The 23,703-nt window shown below is 45.3% G+C and overlaps 1 protein-coding gene across 2 annotated transcripts in view; it reads right to left on the bottom strand.

Annotated features, from left to right (window-relative positions):
• Positions 1-23,703, bottom strand: part of eif2a (eukaryotic translation initiation factor 2A) — a 121,792-nt gene that overhangs the window by 62,648 nt on the left and 35,441 nt on the right. For both annotated transcript variants that reach the window (XM_034165456.1, XM_034165457.1), the window contains exons 7-8: positions 16,408-16,481; positions 16,100-16,244 (exon numbers count right to left, since the gene is read on the bottom strand). In XM_034165456.1, the coding sequence (XP_034021347.1) occupies positions 16,100-16,244; positions 16,408-16,481 (219 nt within the window). The remainder of the gene's footprint in view (positions 1-16,099; positions 16,245-16,407; positions 16,482-23,703) is intronic.

The raw sequence follows: 23,703 nt of genomic DNA, 5'->3' as shown, positions 1-23,703 counted from the left end.
CGGAAGGGCAGTGAAGGAACCCTGTCAACCCAACAAAAGCCAGAGGCCCAAGAAGAAACCGCCTTGACACAAAAAAGACAGAGGGCCGAGAAGAAACCACTTCGACCCAAAGAAAGACAGAGGGCTGAAAAGAAACCACCTCGACACAAAGAAAGACAGAGGGTTGAAAAGAAACCACCCTGACAAAGAAAAGACAGAGCTTTGAGAAAGAGGTCTGAGAAGAAGCCACATCGAGATCAAGAAATCCGGAGGGCAGAGAAGGAACCCTGTCAACCCAACGAATGCCAGAGGCCCGAGAAGAAACTGCCTTGACACAAAGAAAGACAGAGGTCTGAGAAGAAGCCACATCAAGACCAAGAAATCCGGAGGGCAGAGAGGGAACAGTCAACCAAACAAAAGCCAGAGGGCCAAGAAGAAACCACCTTGACACAAAGAAAGACTGAGGGCCGAGAAGAAATCACAACAAGCCTAAGAAATCCGAAGGGCAGTGAAGGAACCCTGTCAATCCAACAAAAGCCAGAGGCCCAAGAAGAAACTGCCTTGACACAAAAAAGACAGAGGGCCAAGAAGAAACCACCTCAACCAAAGAAAGAGAGGGCAGAGAAGGAACCCTGTCAATCCAACAAAAGCCAGAGGCCTGAGAAGAAACTGCCTCGACACAAAGAAAGAGAGGTCTGACAATAAGCCACATCGAGACCAAGAAATCTGGAGGACAGAGAAGGAACCCTGTCAACCCAATGAAAGACAGAGGGCTGAGAAGAAACCACATCATGACAAAGAAATCTGAAGGGTAGAGAAGGCACCCCGTCAACCTAAGAAAAGCCAGAAGGGCCAGAAGAAACCGCCTCAGAGGGCTGAGAAAAAACTATCTCCACAAAAAGAAAGACAGAGGGCTGAGAAGAAAACCACCTTAATGCAAAGAAAGACAGGGGGCTGCAAAGAAACCACCTCGACACAAAGAAAGACTGTTTTTTTGCTTTTTTGTTTGTTTGTTTTTTTCACTTTTCCAATTCAATTTCAATTTATTTCATTTATACAGTGCCAAATCACAACAAAGCTGTCTCAAGGCGCTTCACACAAGTAAGGTCTAACCTTACCAACCCCTGGAGCAAGCACACAGGCAACAGTGGAAAGGAAAAACTCCCTCTGATGATTTGAGGCAGAAACCTCAAGCAGACCAGACTGAAAGAGACGACCCTCTGCTTGGGCCATGCTACCAACACAGTTGACAATACAAATATACAGGTAATTTTTGTCTTTTGTTTCTATCTGCACCTGCGTGAATAACTTATCAGTCCAATGCGCAAGTGACAATCTCTGCTACATTTGTTGCACGTGTTCTGTGATGCCTGCTGAGGCTGCCGCTGTTGCTCCTTCCTCCTAGCTTGTTGCTCAGAAAGGCCTTGGTTCCTGTCCTGCTCAGCCCTCTGTGCACCTGTTCTGACAGTAAGGCACAAGGCTACATGGTCCTCACACTGCTCCGATGTGTTGGAATTGATCCTGCACATTTTCATGTCCTTCTTGCAGATATCCTTGAAGCACAAGCGTGGTCCACAAGCCAAATGAGTGCCCTCTGCCAGCTCACTGTACTGTAGAGCTTTAGGAATGCAGCCTGTATCCATTCTCCTGACGTGGCCAAGCCAATGAATGCAGCATTCGCCAAGAATGGTGAACATGCTGCTCATGTTGGTGTGTGTTCCAAAAACCTTGTCCTGCCATCTGATGTATCTGCTTTTGATACTGTTGACCATAAAATTTTATTACAGAGATTAGAGCATGCCATAGGTATTAAAGGCACTGCACTGCGGTGGTTTGAATCATATTTGTCTAATAGAATACAATTTGTTCATGTAAATGGGGAATCTTTTTCACAGACTAAAGTTAATTATGGAGTTCCACAAGGTTCTGTGTTAGGACCAATTTTATTCACTTTATACATGCTTCCCTTAGGCAGTATTATTAGACGGTATTGCTTAAATTTTCATTGTTACGCAGATGATACCCAGCTTTATCTATCCATGAAGCCAGAGGACACACACCAATTAGCTAAACTGCAGGATTGTGTTACAGACATAAAGACATGGATGACCTCTAATTTCCTGCTTTTAAATTCAGATAAAAACTGAAGTTATTGTACTTGGCCCCACAAATCTTAGAAACATGGTGTCTAACCTGATCCTTACTCTGGATGGCATTACCCTGACCTCTAGTAATACTGTGAGAAATCTTGGAGTCATTTTTGATCAGGATATGTCATTCAAAGCGCATATTAAATAAATATGTAGGACTGCTTTTTTGCATTTACGCAATATCTCTAAAATCAGAAAGGTCTTGTCTCAGAGTGATGCTGAAAAACTAATTCATGCATTTATTTCCTCTAGGCTGGACTATTGTAATTCATTATTATCAGGTTGTCCTAAAAGTTCCCTAAAAAGCCTTCAGTTAATTCAAAATGCTGCAGCTAGAGTACTGACGGGGACTAGGAGAGAGCATATCTCACCCATATTGGCCTCTCTTCATTGGCTTCCTGTTAATTCTAGAATAGAATTTAAAATTCTTCTTCTTACTTATAAGGTTTTGAATAATCAGGTCCCATCTTATCTTAGGGACCTCGTAGTACCATATCACCCCAATAGAGCGCTTCGCTCTCAGACTGCAGGCTTACTTGTAGTTCCTAGGGTTTGTAAGAGTAGAATGGGAGGCAGAGCCTTCAGCTTTCAGGCTCCTCTCCTGTGGAACCAGCTCCCAATTCAGATCAGGGAGACAGACACCCTCTCTACTTTTAAGATTAGGCTTAAAACTTTCCTTTTTGCTAAAGCTTATAGTTAGGGCTGGATCAGGTGACCCTGAACCATCCCTTAGTTATGCTGCTATAGACGTAGACTGCTGGGGGGTTCCCATGATGCACTGTTTCTTTCTCTTTTTGCTCTGTATGCACCACTCTGCATTTAATCATTAGTGATCGATCTCTGCTCCCCTCCACAGCATGTCTTTTTCCTGGTTCTCTCCCTCAGCCCCAACCAGTCCCAGCAGAAGACTGCCCCTCCCTGAGCCTGGTTCTGCTGGAGGTTTCTTCCTGTTAAAAGGGAGTTTTTCCTTCCCACTGTAGCCAAGTGCTTGCTCACAGGGGTCGTTTTGACCGTTGGGGTTTTACATAATTATTGTATGGCCTTGCCTTACAATATAAAGCGCCTTGGGGCAACTGTTTGTTGTGATTTGGCGCTATATAAAAAAATTGATTGATTGATTGCTTGATGTGCAGAATTCATTTAAGGCATCTCATATGGTAGCTGTTGAGCTTTTTCTCCTGTCTGGCATAGGCGGTCCATGCCTCGCTACCATAGAAGAGTGTGCTGAGCACGCAGGTCTGGTAGATGCGCAGTTTTGTCTTCTCAGTGAGGCTGGAGTTGTTCCAGACTCTGTGGCTTAGCCTTGCCATAACTGCTGCTGCCTTCGCAATCCTGCTGTTCATCTCTGCATCAATGGAGAGTGAGTTAGAGATGGTTGACCCAAGGTATGTGAAGTGCTGCATGACTTCCATGCTGTACCCATCAACTGTGCCCTGCGCCATGACGTTTGTCTTCTTCAGACCAATGGTCAGTCTGAACTCCTTGCAGGCATGAGAGAGGTGACTAACAAGCTGCTGCAGACTGTCTTCAGCGTGTGATGTCAAGGCTGCATCATCGGCAAAGAGCATCTCCTGGATGAGTACCTCCACAACATTGGTCGTGGCAGGAAGTCAGGCGATGTTGAAGAGCTTGCCGTCAGCCCTGGTGTGACTGTACACTCCCTCACTGCAATCCTTCAAGGTGTACTGAAGGAGCATGGAGGAGAAGATTCTGAAGACCGTTGGTGCCACTGCAAACTGGGAAGGCCTCTGATGTTGCGCCATTGAAGCAAACTGTACTGTGCATGTTCTCATCAAATGAAGAAACCACTGCGAGGATTTTTGGGAGACAGCCGATCTTCTGCAGAAGCCCAAAGAGTCTGCTTCAACTGGCCAAGTCGAAAGATTTGGTCAGGCCAATGAAGGCGATGTAGAGCAGCATTTGCTGCTCTTGACACTTCTCCTGCTGCTGGCATATTGAAAAGATCATGTCCACGGTAGACCTCCATGCGAGGCCAAGGTCTGCAGATGTGCTAAGGCAACACAGGTGAAGGCCTTCCCAGCAGTGCTGAGAAGGAAGATGCCTCAATAATTATTGCAGTCACTTCTGTCTCCTTTATTCTTATACAAGGTGACGATGCTCGCATCTCACACGTCTTGGGGAATGTGTCCTTGTTCCCAGCAGAGGCAGAAAAGATTGTGCAGATGTTTTAGCAGCACAGGTTTTCCACTCTTTAAGACTTCTGATGGGATACCATCACTGCCTGGGGCCTTGGGTTGCATACAGCTCAAGATAGTACTTGACCCAGCACTGCAGCTGCTGCCCCTGGTCTGTGATGACTTCACCTGTCTTTGGCTTGAGAAAGGCAGACTTGGAGGTGGATGGGCCTGTTGCCTTCTTGATGCCCTCATACATGCCTCTTGCATCCCCAGTGTTGACAGCTGTCTGCAGGGGTGTGCTGGGAAACTTTTTCAGCCTGGGAGTTTCATATCCAATCGGCCCACAAACCGCCAGCGCACAGAGATAATAAGAGTTCTGCTGTGGCATTTAAATCCAGCATTTATGTGCTGACTGTGAAAACTGGGTGGCTTATAATAGAAAGAAAAAGTTAAGGCGGGCTTACACTGTGCGAGTTTTGGCCCTTTTTCAGCCAATTTTTCACTCGTGCGAGAGTTTTTTGGATCGCGCCGAGTTTCAGCTTAATCGTGCATCCTGCATCATGCAGTCTACATGGAGTAACGAGCCGCGTTTAACATCTCACGACCACCTCCCGATAGGGAATCATATGGTCGGATGAAAATCAAACCTGTTTGATATTTTGGTCGGCCGTCGTGACTCGTTAGGGTTCCGCGCTGTTGAAGCAGCGCTACAAGCGTCTACGCGCTGATTACATCGCGCAGTGTGCATGTGCAAACACTGGAGAGAGCAAGTGATCTCATGTAAAGTCTTGTGTTTTTTATTGCGTTCCCTCGCAGTAACCTAATATCATATTAAAGTTCATGCCTATCAGGGTGCACAGTGAGTAGAATCAAGTGGTGGGAGACTGAACTTATATGCGCACACGCGCGCACACACACACACACACACACACACACACACACACACACACACACACACACACACACACACACACACACACACACAGCAGACAACAACAGGATTTACGACAGATGAGCACAGCTGTAAGACTCCATATGAAATATAGTTTATTTATACAACAGTGTAACCTGTTATGAATGTCTGTTTTCTTTTTACAGTCCTCTCGTGAATATTCTTGCTGTCTGCTGTGTGTGTGTGTGTGTGTGTGTGCGCGTGCATATACATTAAGTCTCCCTCCACCTGATTCCACTCACTGTGCGCGCCGATAAGAATGAACTTAAAAAAAAAAACACAAGACTTTACATGAGATCACTTGCTCTCCCGGTGTTTGCACATGCACACTGCGCGATGTAATCAGCGCGTAGAGGCTTGTAGCGCTGCTTCAACAAAGTGGAAAAAAAGAAAAAAGAAAAAGAAAAAAAGCTTCTGTTACGTTTTGCTTCCCGATGTGTGGTTTTTGAACGTACAATGTGAGCAGTCAGATGGCATCAGAGCATCAGGCCGTACAGTGTGAGAACATGAATCGTGCGCTCTGAACTTTTAAACCCTGCGCTTTTGTCGCACAGTTTGAGCTGGAGCCGAGTACAACGATTGAAAATATCATCAGTGAAGTCTGTAAGAAGCTGGAATGTAGGCATGTAGCCTGTTCTGCCTGGCCCTATTTACCATTTCCCTCTTCACTCTGTCTTCTTGGAAAAATATCTGTGAGCTTTGCACACTTGGCAGCATCTTCCTCCAAAGCTTTCTTTCTTAATCCAGCTTTTTCAGCTCCACCTGGCTTTTTTCTGTCCATCTTTTCACTCACGGGCCACTCCTCCTATACTTGCTAGTAGCACAAGTCCCATCTGGACGCACAGGGTTTGATTGGACTGAACTAACTGTAAAGACTGCATAGGGGTGTTAAACGTGTAATGGTATGTCCCTACCTTAGGCTTTGGAAAAGATAACAGCATTGCAAAAGAAGCAGACTTAAGTTATTTGTTGCGTGGGCCGCTGAAGAGGAGGTACTGCTGGCCCACCACCACTAGAGGGCGCCCTGCCTGGAGTGCGGGCTCCAGGCACCGGAGGGCGCTGCCGCCTTACAGGAGCAGCCAGGATGACAGCTGTCACCCATCACCGGAGACAGCTGATCCCAATCACTACGGAGGTATATCAGCAGGACGGCATCTCCACCTCATTTGCCGAGATATCGTTTCGACCAGAGAGGTAACGTATCAAAGCAAATAGAGTGCATCTTTTGGATTGAGCTAGTTTTTTGGATTACTGTTCCAACGAGAGGTGGAGGTACCTTTCCTGCTGTTCGGAGTCCTGGGTGCATACGCGCCCCCATCTAACTGTTCTTTGCTCCTCGCCAGCAGTACCAGGTCCGACACGCGGAGGCAGTGGCCACCTGGGAGTTCGGGACTTGGCGGCTCCAGTATTCCCGGGGTCCTGTGGCGGAGGAAGCCGTGTGGTTCCGGTCTTACCTTGGAGAGGCGTCTCCTATCTTCGAGCCTGCCCACACGACACTTTTGTGAATTGACTGTTGTCCATTGCTGTGATTGGTTGTATTCGTTGTGCACATTCACAACAGTAAAGCGTTGTTATTTTGACTTACTCCATTGTCCGTTCATTTGTGCCCCCTGTTGTGGGTCCGTGTTCCTACACTTTCCCAACATTATTTTCGTGACTGTAAAACATTTAGAACACTTAATGTCTTCTCTTTAAGATACAGCAGCCCAAGTGTCTTGCTGTGTAGCCGAACAGTTATCCATCCATCTTCCACCGCTTAGTCCAATCAAGGGTCGCGGGGGGCTGGAGCCTATCCCAGCAGTCACAAGGTGCGAGGCGGGATACACCCAGGACAGGACGCCAGTCTGTCGCAGGGCCACAAACAGACAAACAAACACAGACACACCTAAGGACAATTTTGTTACAGATTCCAATCCACCTAACCCGCATGTCTTTGGATGTGGGAGGAAACTGGAGCACCCGGAGGAAACCCACGCAAACACGGGGAGAACATGCAAACTCCACACAGAAAGGCCCCGGGAATTGAACCCATGACCTACTCGCTGTGAGGCAACAGTGCTAACCACTAACCCACCGTGCCGCCCGCCTAACAGTTAGTGGTGGTCATATACACTCAACAAAAATATAAACGCAACACTTTTGGTTTTGCTCCCATTTTGTATGAGATGAACTCAAAGATCTAAAACTTTTTCCACATACACAATATCACCATTTCCCTCAAATATTGTTCACAAACCAGTCTAAATCTGTGATAGTGAGCACTTCTCCTTTGCTGAGATAATCCATCCCACCTCACAGGTGTGCCATATCAAGATGCTGATTAGACACCATGATTAGTGCACAGGTGTGCCTTAGACTGCCCACAATAAAAGGCCACTCTGAAAGGTGCAGTTTTATCACAGCACAATGCCACAGATGTCGCAAGATTTGAGGGAGCGTGCAATTGGCATGCTGACAGCAGGAATGTCAACCAGAGCTGTTGCTCGTGTATTGAATGTTCATTTCTCTACCATAAGCCGTCTCCAAAGGCGTTTCAGAGAATTTGGCAGTACATCCAACCAGCCTCACAACCACAGACCACGTGTAACCACACCAGCCCAGGACCTCCACATCCAGCATGTTCACCTCCAAGATCATCTGAGACCAGCCACTTGGACAGCTGCTGAAACAACTGGTTTGCATAACCAAAGAATTTCTGCACAAACTGTCAGAAACCATCTCAGGGAAGCTCATCTGCATGCTCGTCATCCTCATCGGGGTCTCGACCTGACTCCAGTTCGTCGTCGTAACCGACTTGAGTGGGCAAATGCTCACATTCGCTGGCGTTTGGCACGTTGGAGAGGTGTTCTCTTCACGGATGATGCGAAGGAGATGTGTTGCACTGCATGAGGCAAATGGTGGTCACACCAGATACTGACTGGTATCCCCCCCCAATAAAACAAAACTGCACCTTTCAGAGTGGCCTTTTATTGTGGGCAGTCTAAGGCACACCTGTGCACTAATCATGGTGTCTAATCAGCATCTTGATATGGCACACCTGTGAGGTGGGATGGATTATCTCAGCAAAGGAGAAGTGCTCACTATCACAGATTTAGACTGGTTTGTGAACAATATTTGAGGGAAATGGTGATATTGTGTATGTGGAAAAAGTTTTAGATCTTTGAGTTTATCTCATACAAAATGGGAGCAAAACCAAAAGTGTTGCGTTTATATTTTTGTTGAGTATATGTATGCATATCAATCTATCAATCAATTTTTTTTATATATAGCGCCAAATCACAACAAACAGTTGCCCCAAGGCGCTTTATATTGTAAGGCAAGGCCATACAATAATTATGTAAAACCCCAACGGTCAAAACGACCCCGTGAGCAAGCACTTGGCGACAGTGGGAAGGAAAAACTCCCTTTTAACAGGAAGAAACCTCCAGCAGAACCAGGCTCAGGGAGGGGCAGTCTTCTGCTGGGACTGGTTGGGGCTGAGGGAGAGAACCAGGAAAAAGACATGCTGTGAAGGGGAGCAGAGATCGATCACTAATGATTAAATGCAGAGTGGTGCATACAGAGCAAAAAGAGTCTGAGAGCGAAGCGCTCTATTGGGGTGATATGGTACTACGAGGTCCCTAAGATAAGATGGGACCTGATTATTCAAAACCTTATAAGTAAGAAGAAGAATTTTAAATTCTATTCTAGAATTAACAGGAAGCCAATGAAGAGAGGCCAATATGGGTGAGATATGCTCTCTCCTAGTCCCCGTCAGTACTCTAGCTGCAGCATTTTGAATTAACTGAAGGCTTTTTAGGGAACTTTTAGGACAACCTGATAATAATGAATTACAATAGTCCAGCCTAGAGGAAATAAATGCATGAATTAGTTTTTCAGCATCACTCTAGACAAGACCTTTCTGATTTTAGAGATATTGCGTAAATGCAAAAAAGCAGTCCTACATATTTGTTTAATATGCGCTTTGAATGACATATCCTGATCAAAAATGACTCCAAGATTTCTCACAGTATTACTAGAGGTCAGGGTAATGCCATCCAGAGTAAGGTTCTGGTTAAACACCATGTTTCTAAGATTTGTGGGGCCAAGTACAATAACTTCAGTTTTATCTGAGTTTAAAAGCAGGAAATTAGAGGTCATCCATGTCTTTATGTCTGTAAGACAATCCTGCAGTTTAGCTAATTGGTGTGTGTCCTCTGGCTTCATGGATAGATAAAGCTGGGTATCATCTGCGTAACAATGAAAATTTAAGCAATACCGTCTAATAATACTGCCTAAGGGAAGCATGTATAAAGTGAATAAAATTGGTCCTAGCACAGAACCTTGTGGAACTCCATAATTAACCTTAGTCTGTGAAGAAGATTCCCCATTTACATGAACAAATTGTAATCTATTAGATAAATATGATTCAAACCACTGCAGCGCAGTGCCTTTAATACCTATGGCATGCTCTAATCTCTGTAATAAAATTTTATGGTCAACAGTATCAAAAGCAGCAGAACAAGAGGTCTAACAGAACAAGCACAGAGATGAGTCCACTGTCCGAGGCCATAAGAAGATCATTTGTAACCTTCACTAATGCTGTTTCTGTACTATGATGAATTCCAAAACCTGACAAACTCTTCAAATAGACCATTCTTCTGCAGATGATCAGTTAGCTGTTTTACAGCTACCCTTTCAAGAATTTTTGAGAGAAAAGGAAGGTTGGAGATTGGCCTATAATTAGCTAAGATAGCTGGGTCAAGTGATGGCTTTTTAAGTAATGGTTTAATTACTGCCACCTTAAAAGCCTGTGGTACATAGCCAACTAACAAAGACAGATTATATATATATATATATATTAACACCCCCTCACAACGGCCCCTGTTGGACCAGCCCACCGGGAAAACTCCCGACTCTCCCAATTACCCAGCACGCGCGCGGTAGGCTGTCTGTATACTGCTGCAGAGGTTCAGCCAGTATGAGCTGGCACAGTGGAAGGTGGTTAGCTGGGCTTCTCTCTTGGCAGCTTTGAGGGCTTCTAATGTTCTGGGACTGGGCGCTGCCTCGTAGGCCAGGAGGGCTCTCCTCTTGGCCTCAGTCACAGTCTCTATTTCCTCCCAGTGGGCTTCATACCACTCTGCGTTTTTGTGCTCCTTTTTCCCATAGGCGTTGATGGCCGAGTTGTACACAGCATCTCGGAGGTGGGACCACTTGGCATCAATGGCACTCTTCTCCCCTTCTGGTGCATCTTCAATGAGGGCTTCTTGCAACTGGCTAATGAACTGCTGTGTTTTCTCTGAGCTGCCAACACGGCAGGTGTTGATGCGCTGGAGACCCTTCTTCTTGGAATGATGCAGCTTCCTTGAAGCTACATGCAGCTTGCTGGCCACGAGAGAGTGATCTGTATCACAGTCTGCACTAGCTGTGGGTGAGGAGAATGCTGGAAAGGTCTACACACCTGGTGATGACTAGATTCAACTGGTGCCAGTAGCGGGGTGTCCAAGACACATGGTAGATATCCTTGCATTTGAAGAAGGTGTTGGTCATGCATAGGCCATGATAGCAGCACAACTTCATCAGTCATAAGCCGTTGTCGTTGATCTTGCCCCTTCCGTAGACACCTAGGCAGGTGGGCCAGGCCTTGTGATCAGCACCCACTCTGGTATTGAAGTCTCCGAGTAGGTAGAGGCCTTCTGTGCTGTGAATCCCAGATATTATTTCGTCTCGGGACTTGTAGAACTGGTCTTTATCCTCTGGGTTGGAGTAGAGGGTTGGAGTGTATGCACTGACGATGGTGGCAGGGCCTGAAGATACTGAAAGCCAGAAGACAAGGACTCTTTCTTTGCCAGTTGACGGTGGCTCAATGCATGCGACCAGGGCCTTCTTCATTTCATTTCATTTATTTGTTAGGGACAATGCAATCAGACATAGAGCAAGTAGTGTTTTCAACTGATGTGATGCACAAAGAGTTTATAGCCACAGCTAATTCACAACTCTTGTTCCTGGTTGGGCCTTTCTACAATTTACATAATTAACAACTTCATTCACCATTTCATTCAATCATTGGTCCACCTTCTCACATCTAAAATTTTCTACACTTACCAACAAACATCTATAATATACAAAATCTAAAAACTGAATTTCTCTATGTTAACACACTCAATCCATTCAATCCTTCCTTCACCCACTCTTTCACTCACAGTACTATTTACACATGGGTACAACAATGGCGACTTTTAAGCCAAAACTTGAGCCGAGAAGTGAGCATCCTAAACTCAGATATCCCATCCAGAGATGGATGTAGTGTCTGTTTCTGTAACCCTCCTGTCCTGTGCACCGGCAACATTTCCTGTATATTCGTTTTGTGAATTGTTTTGTCAGCAGTGCCTGTATCATGGTCCAAGCAGAGGGTCACCCCTTTGAGTCTGGTCTGCTTGAGGTTTCTTCCTCAAATCATTAGACACAGTTTTTCCTTAACACTGTCACCTGTGTTCTTGCTGTAGGGATTGGTAAGGTTAGACCTTACTTGTGTGAAGCACCTTGAGGCAACTTTGTTGTGATTTGGATCTTTATAAATGAAAATAAATTGAAAATGAAAATCCCTCCCACCATGAGAAGTGACCCCTGGCACTCGTTTCCTTTGTCAAACAGATGAGATTATGACTGGTAAACTGGCACTTCTCGTGCTGTGCCGGTGTCGCAGACTGAATGGTCTGCCCCAAAAATTGGTCTGCCCTACCTTTACTGCGCATGCGTAATTTGGGATGACAGCAACTCCTCTGAGACGGAGTCTCTTCACCCAAAGAGATCAAATGGATTAACGGGATTATTTACCATCAGATGACAACGTAAAACCTCTTAAATCATTCTAAAATCAGTTTTATGTAGAAATGAGGACGCTTTAAGCAGAAATGAGGTGAAAATCAGTGACCCTTTGAAATGACGGAGGCAGCTCGTGCTGCTAGCTGCGCTCTGATCACTTCCTCTGTCTTTTATGATGAAATAATGCTGAATTTATGTGGAAATGATTGTTGTACAAAAGCTTCAGATATCTGTCGCTGAGACAGATGATGACTGGAGGCAGTCTGAAGCAGAAATAAGGTGTTAATCCGTGAACCGCGGCTGATGAAGCATGCTCAGTGAATGGCAGGGCAGACCAATTTTTAGGGGGGACCGTTCAGTCAGTGACACCAGCATTTTGCGATGATGCTGGAGTGTCCTCTCCAGTGGAGCTACAAAGCCTGGGCAGGTTAAAATGGAAGATCCACTGTTGCCCATGCCGCAGGTCCTCCTCTCCACACTGTCACTGTGGTCCAAAGGAAAGGCAGAAGCCAATGCAGTTTGGCAGCGGCAGCATCACAGGAGTTGCTGAGAAAGTGCTTAAGTTCAGCAACAGCCCACCTTAGAAGTGTTCCTCGAGGTTTCCTCCTGAATGCCTTGTCCAAGACTGGATATAGCTGCAAGAGATTTGAGATCAAGGGTTCCTTCTTCTAGATGAACTGCCTTCCTAGGCTGACAAGTTCCGTCTACCCGAAGTAACTAGTTTTGAGGCACTAGAGGCCTGCTTTTGACCCTTCTACTGTCAGTAGAAGCAGTTCCGCCGGGCTTAGAAGCTAAGCCATACTGCTCGTCCAGGAGCTAGACTTGGTTGCCAGAGGCTATTTGAGACACATGCCATATGAAAGCACTTTTTAGGTAGTGGGAGCTTGTCCCCACAACCACCCCCTGCTGTAACAACCTTGGAACAACCCTCACTATACGTTTGGGCCTGCCAAGTCTGACCAGCTTCCTCCCCTCCCAGCGGATCCAACTCACCACCAGGTGGTGATTGGTCAACAGCTCTGCCCGTCTCTTCACCCAAGTGTCCGAGACACGTGGCCGAAGGTCAGATGATACGACTATAAAGTCGATCATCAACCTCTGGCTCAGGGTGTCCTGGTGCCACGTGCACTTATGGACACCCTTGTGCTCGAACATGGTGTTCGTGCTGTTATAAAGTTAATCAATATGAGGACAAAGCTTCAGCTTTTAGCTCATACTTTTTTTGTTAAGGGTCCAAAAAAGAACATTTTATTCATAAAAAATACATAAATAAATAAATAAATAAATAAATAAATAAATAATATCGGCTGCTTTATCGGCTATCAGCAAATCAGCCGATTTATCGATTATCTGCATTTTTTTCATCCAAATATCGTTATCGGCATCGGCCTCAAAAAATCCATATCGGTCGGGATCTATCTGCGAGTGATAGAATCCCCTATCACTAAAGCTTGGCATTTTGGCCTGGAGATATGAGTGGAAGTCACCCGTGAGCTCAAACAACTTACATCAGGCATAAGGCAGAGAACTGGTTCACAGTTCACAGTGGTGAGTGTGATCGGGGTACCACAACCGGGCACCAAGCCCTACGTGGTTTCCTCCACCTAACCACAGTCTGAAAACTGTCTGCCACAGCCGGCGTTTCTAAGCTGATGCTAATGGGCACGCTTAGCCGGCCCAACACTAACCTCGTCTGGAGTGCCCGTAACATCAAACTACACTGAGCTAAGAAGCCGTTCTGATTATGGACACAGCTCTCTAAGAGAGACACCCTATCTTCCAACATCACACAGGATTTACGTAAAGTGTAAAGTTGTCTACTTTGTACACTAGGAAATCCAAAAGTATAGCCAAGCAAGCGCAAGCTAGCCACTAATGAATATGCTAACCACTCCTAAGGTTCACACAGGAGTAAATTAATAACCTAAAAGTTACACTGAAAAAGTAACAAAAGTATTAGACTGATTAGACTCTGCATTTAATCATTAGTGATTGATCTCTGCTCCCCTCCACAGCATGTCTTTTTCCTGGTTCTCTCCCTCAGCCCCAACCAGTCCCAGTAGAAGACTGCCCCTCCCTGAGCCTGGTTCTGCTGGAGGTTTCTTCCTGTTAAAAGGGAGTTTTTCCTTCCCTCTGTCGCCAAGTGCTTGCTTACAGGGGGTCGTTTTGACCGTTGGGGTTTTTCTGTAATTATTGTATGGCCTTGCCTTACAATATAAAGCGCCTTGGGGCAACTGTTGGCGCTATATAAATAAAATTGATTTGATTTGATAGGAACAGTAGTTAAAAAAAAACCCCTCCTATAAGTAAACCTTGCGTAAGATTAACACAAGAGTAATGTAATGAACTAAAATTCACTGAAAATCTAACAAATATTAAAGAAATGGGGGGAGTCGACCTAGCTAATGCAAGCTAACAGCTACGTTAACCGTTTTGGCTCCTCTACACCTGCCCCCCCCCGCCTGCTCCCAGCCCTCCACACGTCTCCAGCAGCCAGCCCTCCAGTCCCTCAGACCCCCCACCTTCTACCCCCCGGTCACCTCCACTGCACCCCATACCTTGTCCCTCCTCCCACGGGACTGTATTCAGCACCAGCCCACCTCAGCTCCCCCCTCCCTACCCCCCTCATTGTAAGTCCAACCGAGGTGAGAGGTCAGCTCATGCGGCTGAAGCAGAGAAAAGCAGCAGGTCTTGATGGGATCTCCCCGAGGCTGCTGAGGACCTGTGCAGATGAGCTCTGTGAGTTCCTCAGCCACATCGTCAACATGAGCCTCAGCCTGGGGGTGGTCCGCACCCTGTGGAAGACTTCCTGTGTGGTCCCGGTTCCCAAAACACTGCACGCCAAGGAACTGGCCCACTACAGACCAGTTGCCCTGACCTCCCACCTCATGAAGACCATGGAGCGGCTCGTCCTGTCTCACCTCTGCATCGTGGTGAGTGACGTCCTGGACCCACTGCAGTTCGCCTACAGGCCCAACATCGGGCCTGTAGGCGTGAGCACTGCTGCAGCAAGTGCTCACCCACCTGGAGCGCTGTGAGAGTCATGTTCTTTGATTTCTCCAGCGCTATCAACACCATCAGACTGGTGCTGCTGCAGGGGAAGCTGGAGGACACAGGTGTGGATGGACACCTCGCCGCCTGGACCATCGACTACCTCACTGACCGCCCGCAGTATGTGTGGCTATCAGTCTGAGGTGGTAAGGTACAGCACCGGGGCCCCCCAGGGCACCGTCCTCTCGCCTTTCCTCTTCACCCTCTACACCTCGGACTTTACCTACAACACGGACAGCTGCCACCTCCAGAAGTTCTCTGATGACTCCGCCATTGTGGGTCGTGTGTCTGAGGGGAACGAGCTGGAGTACCGGTTGGTCATCACAGACTTCGTGGACTGGTGTGAGCCCAACCACTTGTGTCTCAACACCAGTAAGACGAAGGAGATGGTGATCGACTTCAGGAGGAAACCACCACCTCACCCACTGGTGAACATCCAGGGGGAGGGCATAGAGACTGTGGACAGTTTCAAATACCTGGGTGTTCACCTCAACAACAAACTGGACTGGACTCACAACACCAACACCCTGTACAAAAAAGGTCAGAGTCACCTCCACCTCCTGAGGAGACTGATGAACATTTTCCTCTACTTACAGCCACCTTGTGTGTTTTTTAAGAGCTGACATAAAGTGAATTTCTCCTCTGTGATATTAATAACGTCTTATCTTATCTAACTGCTAGTGAAAGTTAACTGCTAGCGATTCACAACAGGACTGTAGTTAAATAAGATTCAGGGTAGATATACTTCAAAACCAAAAAAAAGTGTTAAACAGAAATAAAAGAAACATATACAACCGTATAAAGATCAGAAGAGCATCACAAGAGCAAACAATCCGTCAGAAGCAAGTTGCCAGTTTCTTTCACAGTAATGTTGTGCAACATGGTGAAACAAAACCAGTGATGTTCCATGCTGTTCACTGAAAACAAAGTGGAACTAAACACTCACGAGAAACATTGAGATGATTCCTTCTAAACTGAACTCAGGGTTCTAGGAGCAGAGGCTGCTCTCAGACCATCTATTCTACCTTTCTTGTTCCACTGCATGATGACCCTGTCAGCCTTGAAGAAGCTCTTGTTGGCCAACGCCACAGTGGGTCCGCCGAACACCGGATACTGGTACAGACGGACAAACGAGGGTGCGCCTTTTGAACCAGGAACATAGATGGCTACCTGGAGAAACGTGGAGGTTAGCTAGCATTGTGTTGGGTTCAAACATGGAGAAAACACTTTGCCAAAGTGAATGCAGAGATAAGCTAATAATTTTGGGTTCATGCAGAGATTGACCATGGTCATTAGTGAGCCCCTGTGCTGGGGTCGAGTTGTGGTGACTCACCTTGCTGGGATAACATCCAGGAGACAAAGCAAAGTCAGAAACTTTCTGCATGTGAAGCTTGTTGGCGATGGCACCTGAAAACAGACAGAGACAACACTAACTGACTCATCGACACCCCGACTGCTGCTTTCAATGTTTGACATGGATGTTCGTGATGTGCAGGTTTCTGCCGCACATCTCCCCGTACAGAGACACAGCACCACTTTGAGTCAGACTCTAGCAAGGTGTAGGGCCGCTGGTACGGGCCACTATTATCAAGGAGGAGCTCGTTGGACCATTTCCATGTTGAAGATGGACATAAAATCACCTTTCAAACCAAGTGGCAGTTTTTAGAAGATACTTTCTTCAAGCAGTGGTCTAGGAAAAAAAAAACGTCTATCACAAAAGAAGGTCATGATTTTGATGTAAGACAGATTATTCTGTCTATTCAGATTATTATTATTATTATTCAGATTATTATTATTAAAAATAATACGTTTTTGTTTGTGCAGACTTCAACAGACCTCTTATAACCCCATGGTCAAATAAATAAAACTGAATTTATAAAATTCTTTGTTTTGTGTGGGAATGTATCCAGTGATTACTCATCCAACTAGGATAACTGCGAACATATCCACACTTATTGATAATATATTGACAAATGTTACCGTGGGGAATTTAGAGGGGGGACGACTTATTAGTGACATCAGTGATCACTTGCTGGCTTTTGTAGTTTCAATTTTTGAGTAGATAAAATTGACCATACTGAAATTACAAATTTCAAAAGGAAAAAATAACAGGAAATTTTCGAAAATTTTAGGATGGATTCAAGGAATCAAAACTCGGGGTCTTGTTCATGAGTGACGGACGGATGGAGCGTGAGATCGATAGACGGATCGGTGCAGCATCTGCAGTGATGCGGTCGCTGTATCGGACTGTCGTGGTGAAGAGAGAGCTGAGTAGGGGGGCAAAGCTCTCGATTTACCGATCGATCTACATTCCGATCCTCACCTATGGTCATGAGATTTGGCTCATGACCGAAAGAACGAGATCGCGAGTACAAGCGGCCGAGATGAGTTTCCTCCGCAGGGTGGCTGGGCGCTCCCTTAGAGATAGGGTGAGGAGCTCGGTCACTCGGGAGGAGCTCGGAGTCGAGCCGCTGCTCCTCCAAGTTGAAAGGAGTCAGTTGAGGTGGCTCGGGCATCTTTTCTGGATGCCCCCTGGACGCCTCGCTGGAGAGGTGTTCCGGGCACGTCCCACTGGGAGGAGGCCCCGGGGAAGACCCAGCACACGCTGGAGGGACTACATCTCTCGGCTGGCTTGGGAACACCTTGGGAACACCTCCTCCAGAGGAGCTGGAGGAGGTGTGTGTGGATCGGGAGGTCTGGGCGGCTTTGCTTGAGCTGCTGCCCCCGCGACCCGACTCCAGATAAAGCAGAAGAAAATGGATGGAATCAAAACTGGAATGACACTTATACTGAGGACATTGATCAATCTTATGAAGCTTTCATTTCTATTATTTCCAGTTTATATGATAAACATTGTCCTTTGGTGTTAAAAGTTGGAAATAAGCAAAATGTTGACAAACCTTAGGGCCCTGTCCCACTGCCGTTTAGGAGGATTTGTGCATGAAATGAGGAGACAAATGTCCCGGGGTGGATCAGCGAATACATGAGGAAGAAAAGCGGATATAACAGGGAACAGAAGTGAAGGCGACCGCGGAGGCGCCCCCATGAGGGGCACAGCGGCCGTGATGCACTTGCTTCATCCATGCCCACTCTGTCTGCATGCGTGACATACCATTTGCGACTGATGGGCACGTGTCTGTTTTGCACGCTGTCCCGGTCCGTCGCCAACCCGCGCCAACCCGTCAGTTGCGGATATCAGCGGATGACAGGGGATATGCGGCGCGTTGGTTGTGTATGTCCTGCGTATGTCTTCAGTATGTGTTCAGGCAGTGATGCGGATCTCATCTGCAACAGGATTTTTGAGCCGCTCAAAAATCCTGGCTGCGGACATGCGTGCCTCTGCAGATGATCACGGACGTGTTCAGATGGCGGTCGACTCATACAGGAATGTTACACGGTTATTGCGGTTGTGGGCCACTTTTGTGCGCAATCTATCCGCAAATCCTCCTAAACGCCAGTGGGACAGGGCCCTTAGATCACTAAGGGGGAACCTTGGGGTAATTTTTGATCCTACGTTGTCCTTTGGCCTCCACATTAGAAATATTACTAGGACTGCTTTCTTCCACCTGTGAAATATAGTGATGATTCATCCCATCCTGTCTATGGCTGATGCTGAGACCCTGATCCATTCATTTATCTCTTCTAGATTGGACTACTGCATTACCACAGTCTAGCATTAGGGCTCTCCAATTGGTTCAACATGCTGCAGCCAGACTGTGGACACGAAGCAGAAAGTTTGACCACATTATACCCATTTTGGCGTCTCTTCACTGGCTTCCTGTCCCAGTGAAATCAGATTTTAAGGTTCTGCTACTAACCTATAAAATTATTCATGGACTGGCACCTCCCTACCTAGCTGACCTAATTAAACCTTATGTACCGGCCCGTGCTTTGCGTTCTCAGGGTGCAGGACTACTTTGTGTCCCTAAGGTGAATAAGAAGTCTGTGGGTCACAGAGGTTTCTCTTATCATGCCCCTGTTCTTTGGAATGATCTCCCTGCGTCAATAAAACAGTCAGATTCTGTGGAGACTTTCAAGTCCAGACTTAAGACGCACTTATTTCCCCTTTTGTATGGCTAGTATACTGGTATAGTATGTTTCTACGCTTTGTACTCTTTTAATTCATTTTATTAGTAAACGGAGCGTGTCACGGCCTCAACTTTATCTAAATTCTGGGTCTTTTAGTGTTTAGGGCTAGTGGCCGGCGATCACCTTAGTATTTTTCTGTTTTTCTTGTTGTTTAATGCTGACAAATTATACTGTATTTCCTGTCTTTCTGATGCCTGATTCTGTTGTTTTTTTCTGTTTAAGGTGCAGCTCCATCCAGAGATGGGTGTGGTGTCTGTTTCTGAAACCCTCCTGTTCTGTGCACCAACAGCTTTTCCTGTATGTTAGTTTTGTGAATTGTTCTGTAATTTGTGTCTGTATCATGGCCCAAGCAGAGGGTCGCCCCTTTGAGTCTGGTCTGCTTGAGGTTTCTTCCTCAGAGGGAGTTTTTCCTTACCACTGTTGCTCTGGGGGTTAGTAAGGTTAGACCTTACTGTGTGAAGCACCTTGAGGCAACTCTGTTGTGATTTGGCGCTATATAAATGAAAATAAATTGAAAATGAAAATCCCTCCCACCATGAGAAGTGACCCCTGCCACTCGTTTCCTTTGTCAAACAGATGAGATTATGACTGGTAAACTGGCACTTCTCGTGCTGTGCCGGTGTCGCAGACTGAATGGTCTGCCCCAAAAATTGGTCTGCCCTACCTTTACTGCGCATGCGTAATTTGGGATGACAGCAACTCCTCTGAGACGGAGTCTCTTCACCCAAAGAGATCAAATGGATTAATGGGATTATTTACCATCAGATGACAACGTAAAACCTCTTAAATCATTCTAAAATCAGTTTTATGTAGAAATGAGGACGCTTTAAGCAGAAATGAGGTGAAAAGAAAAATTATAAGCAATTTTTAAAGCTCATAACATTTGATGCTGAGAGAAGATATAAGACATATCTAAACATACTAATATTATGCAATCTTGTAAATGACAGTATTACAGTGATTTAGAAAATAAAACAAACATTAAGGATACTTTTAAATGAAATCATAAATAAGAAAAAAGGTGTTAAAGAATATCCTGCCTTTTTTGCACAAATAACGATACAGTTGTGGGTAAAAATTTAGAAAATTCAATTGTGTCATCTAAAATTACAGAGAAACAATTAATAAAATTCAGGATTCACTGTTCATTAAAGAAACTGATAAAATGCAATATTATAGACACTGTTTATAAACTCAAGGGGAAAAAAAACAACTGATAGTGATAATTTTGTTATGTTTTTGATTAAAAATGTTACTGATTGTTTTGTTCAACCTTTCATGTATATTTGTAACTTGTTACTAATGACTGGGAAATTCCCTTTCAGAATGAAATTAGATACATGACACTGCTGTTTAAATCTGGTGACAAACACGTCTTTTCAAATTATAGGCCAATCTCACTCTTACCACAATTTTCAAAAATTTTGGAAAAGGTATTTTTAAAGAGGTTAAATGATTTCATAACTAAACATCACATACTTAGCGAACAGCAATATGGTTTCAGAAAAAATAATCATACTACTTCACTGGCTGTAATTAGTTTTGTTGAACAGTTTACAAATGCAATTGAAAACAAGCAATATACTGTAGAGTTTTGTTTAAATTACAGAAAGCATTTGATACCATAGACCATACTGTGCTATTGAATAAACTACAGCAGTATGGTATCAGGGGATTGGCATATGATTGGATCGCTAGCTATTGATACAGTAGGTATCAGTGTGTTGGTGGGACAAACTCTGAATTTATGAAAATTACTTGTGGGGTGCGCCAGGGTTCAGTACTGGGGCCATTGTTGTTTCTTTTATATATTAATGACATATGTTTAGTTTCCAAGTCCATCAGTTGTATTTTGTTTGCTGATGATACGACGGTGTTTTGTAGTGTGGATCATTTGGGACAGACCTTGGAGATGATGGAGAAAGAGCTACAGAAGTTTAAACAATGGTTTGAGTCAAACAAATTATCGCTCCACTTTGGTAAAACAAAGTGTATCATATTTGGAAACAAGTTCAGAAATTTCTGCAGAAATTTAACATTAAATGATATTGAAATTGAAATCGTAACTGATACTAAATTTCTTGATGTTATTGATGACAAATTGAGTTGGAAAACATTAATTTTGTTAAATCTAAAATGTCAAAAGCCACTGCAATTTTGCATAAAGCACAAGATTTCATTTCCCACCACACTTTAACTATTTTATATCCTTCATTGAGGTTTTGGGAAATACATATAAAACTAATACTAATACAGTATTTTAGTTGCAAAAGAAAGCTATAATAATTATCAATAATAAACCATATTGTGAGCCAACAAATCCATTATTTGCCTGTTTACATATTCTAAAATTCTAGGACTTGGTTGATTACATCACAATCCAAATTATAAATAAAGTTAAAAATAAACTGTTGCCACAACATGTCAGGATCTGTTTAAACTGAGGAACTCCAGTTATAATTTAAGAGGAATTTTTTTTTGAGAAATTAAGGATCCGAACTACTGTGAAAAATCATTGTTGCTGTTAAAGGTGTTAACATCTGGAACAACAGTCCTGACAATATTAAAGTACTTGGTACTTTAACTGTCTTGCTGAAATAAGCAGGGACGTCCCTGAAAAAGACGTTGCTTGGATGGCAGCATGTGTTGCTCCAAAACCTGGATGTACCTTTCAGCATTGATGGCGCCATCACAGATGTGTAAGTTGCCCGTGCCATGGGCACTAACACACCCCCATACCATCACAGATGCTGGCTTTTGAACTTTGTGCTGGTAACAATCTGGATGGTCTTTTTCCTCTTTTGTCCAGAGGACACGACATCCATGATTTCCAAAAACAATTTGAAATGTGGACTCATCAGACCACAGCACACTTTTCCACTTTGTGTCTGTCAATTTCAAATGAGCTCGGGCCCAGAGAAGGCTGCAGTGTTTCTGCATGTTGCTGATGTTTAGCTTTCACTTTGCATGGCAGAGTTTTAACTTGCACTTGTAGATGTAGTGACGAACTGTGTTAACTGACAATGGTTTTCTGAAGTGTTCCTGAGGCCACGCGGTAAGATCCTTTACACAATGATATCGGTTTTTAATGCAGTGCTGCCTGAGGGATCAAAGGTCATGGGCATTCTGTGTTGATTTTCGGCCTTGCCGCTTATGTGTAGAAAGTTCTCCAGATTCTCTGAATCTTCTGATTATATTATGGACTGTAGATGATGGAATCCCTAAATTCCTTGCAATTGAATGCTGAAAAACATTGTTCTTAAACTGTTGGACTATTTTTTCCATGCAGATGTTCACAAAGTGGTGATCCTTACCCCAACTTTGCATGTGAACAGCTGAGAGTTTTGGGGCTGCTCCTTTTATACCCAATCATGATGCTCACCTGTTTCCAAAAAACCTGTTCACCTGTGGAATGTTCCAAACAGATGTTCTTTGAGCATTCATCAACTTTCCCAGTCTTTTGTTGCCCTATCCCAACTTTTTTGAAACATGTTGCAGGCATCCATTTCAAAATGAGCAAATATTTGCACAAAAACAACAAAGTTTATCATCAAATCATTATATCCATCCATCCATCCATTTTCTTCCGCTTTATCCGGAGTCGGGTCGCGGGGGCAGCAGCTCAAGCAAAGCCGCCCAGAGCTCCCGATCCACACACACCTCCCCCAGCTCCTCTGGGGGAACCCCAAGGTGTTCCCAAGCCAGCCGAGAGATGTAGTCCCTCCAGCGTGTCCTGGGTCTTCCCCAGGGCCTCCTCCCAGTTGGACGTGCCCGGAACACCTCTCCAGCGAGGCGTCCAGGGGGCATCCAGAAAAGATGCCCAAGCCACCTCAACTGACTCCTTTCGACGTGGAGGAGCAGCTGCTCGACTCCGAGCTCCTCACCCTATCTCTAAGAGAGCACCCAGCCACCCTGCGGAGGAAACTCATCTCGGCCGCTTGTACTCGCGATCTCGTTCTTTCGGTCATGAGCCAAATCTCATGACCATAGGTGAGGATTGGAACGTAGATCGATCGGTAAATCGAGAGCTTTGCCCCCCTACTCAGCTCTCTCTTCACCACGACAGTCCGATACAGCGACCACATCACTGCAGATGCTGCACCGATCCGTCTATCGATCTCACGCTCCATCGTCCCTCACTCGTGAGCAAGACCCCGAGATACTTAAACTCCTCCACTTGAGGCAAGGACACTCCACCGACCTGAAGAGGGCAAAGCACCTTTTTCCGGTCGAGAACCATGGCCTTGGATTTGGAGGTGCTGATTTTCATCCCGGACGCTTCACACTCAGCTGCAAACCGCCCCAGTGCACGCTGAAGGTCCTGATTTGACGAAACCAACAGAATCACATCGTCCGCAAACAGCAGAGACGAGATTCTGTGGTTCCCAAACCAGACCCCCTCTACACCCTGGCTGTGCCTAGAAATTCTGTCCATAAAAATAATGAACAGAACCGGTGACAAAGGGCAGCCCTGGTGGAGGCCAACGTGCACTGGAAACAGGTTTGACTTACTCCTGGCAATGCGAACCAAGCTCCTGCT

The sequence above is a fragment of the Thalassophryne amazonica genome, unplaced genomic scaffold, assembly GCF_902500255.1.
Source record: "Thalassophryne amazonica unplaced genomic scaffold, fThaAma1.1, whole genome shotgun sequence".
Taxonomy (NCBI): Eukaryota; Metazoa; Chordata; class Actinopteri; order Batrachoidiformes; family Batrachoididae; genus Thalassophryne; species Thalassophryne amazonica.
This window is presented reverse-complemented; position numbering and strand designations above follow the sequence as displayed.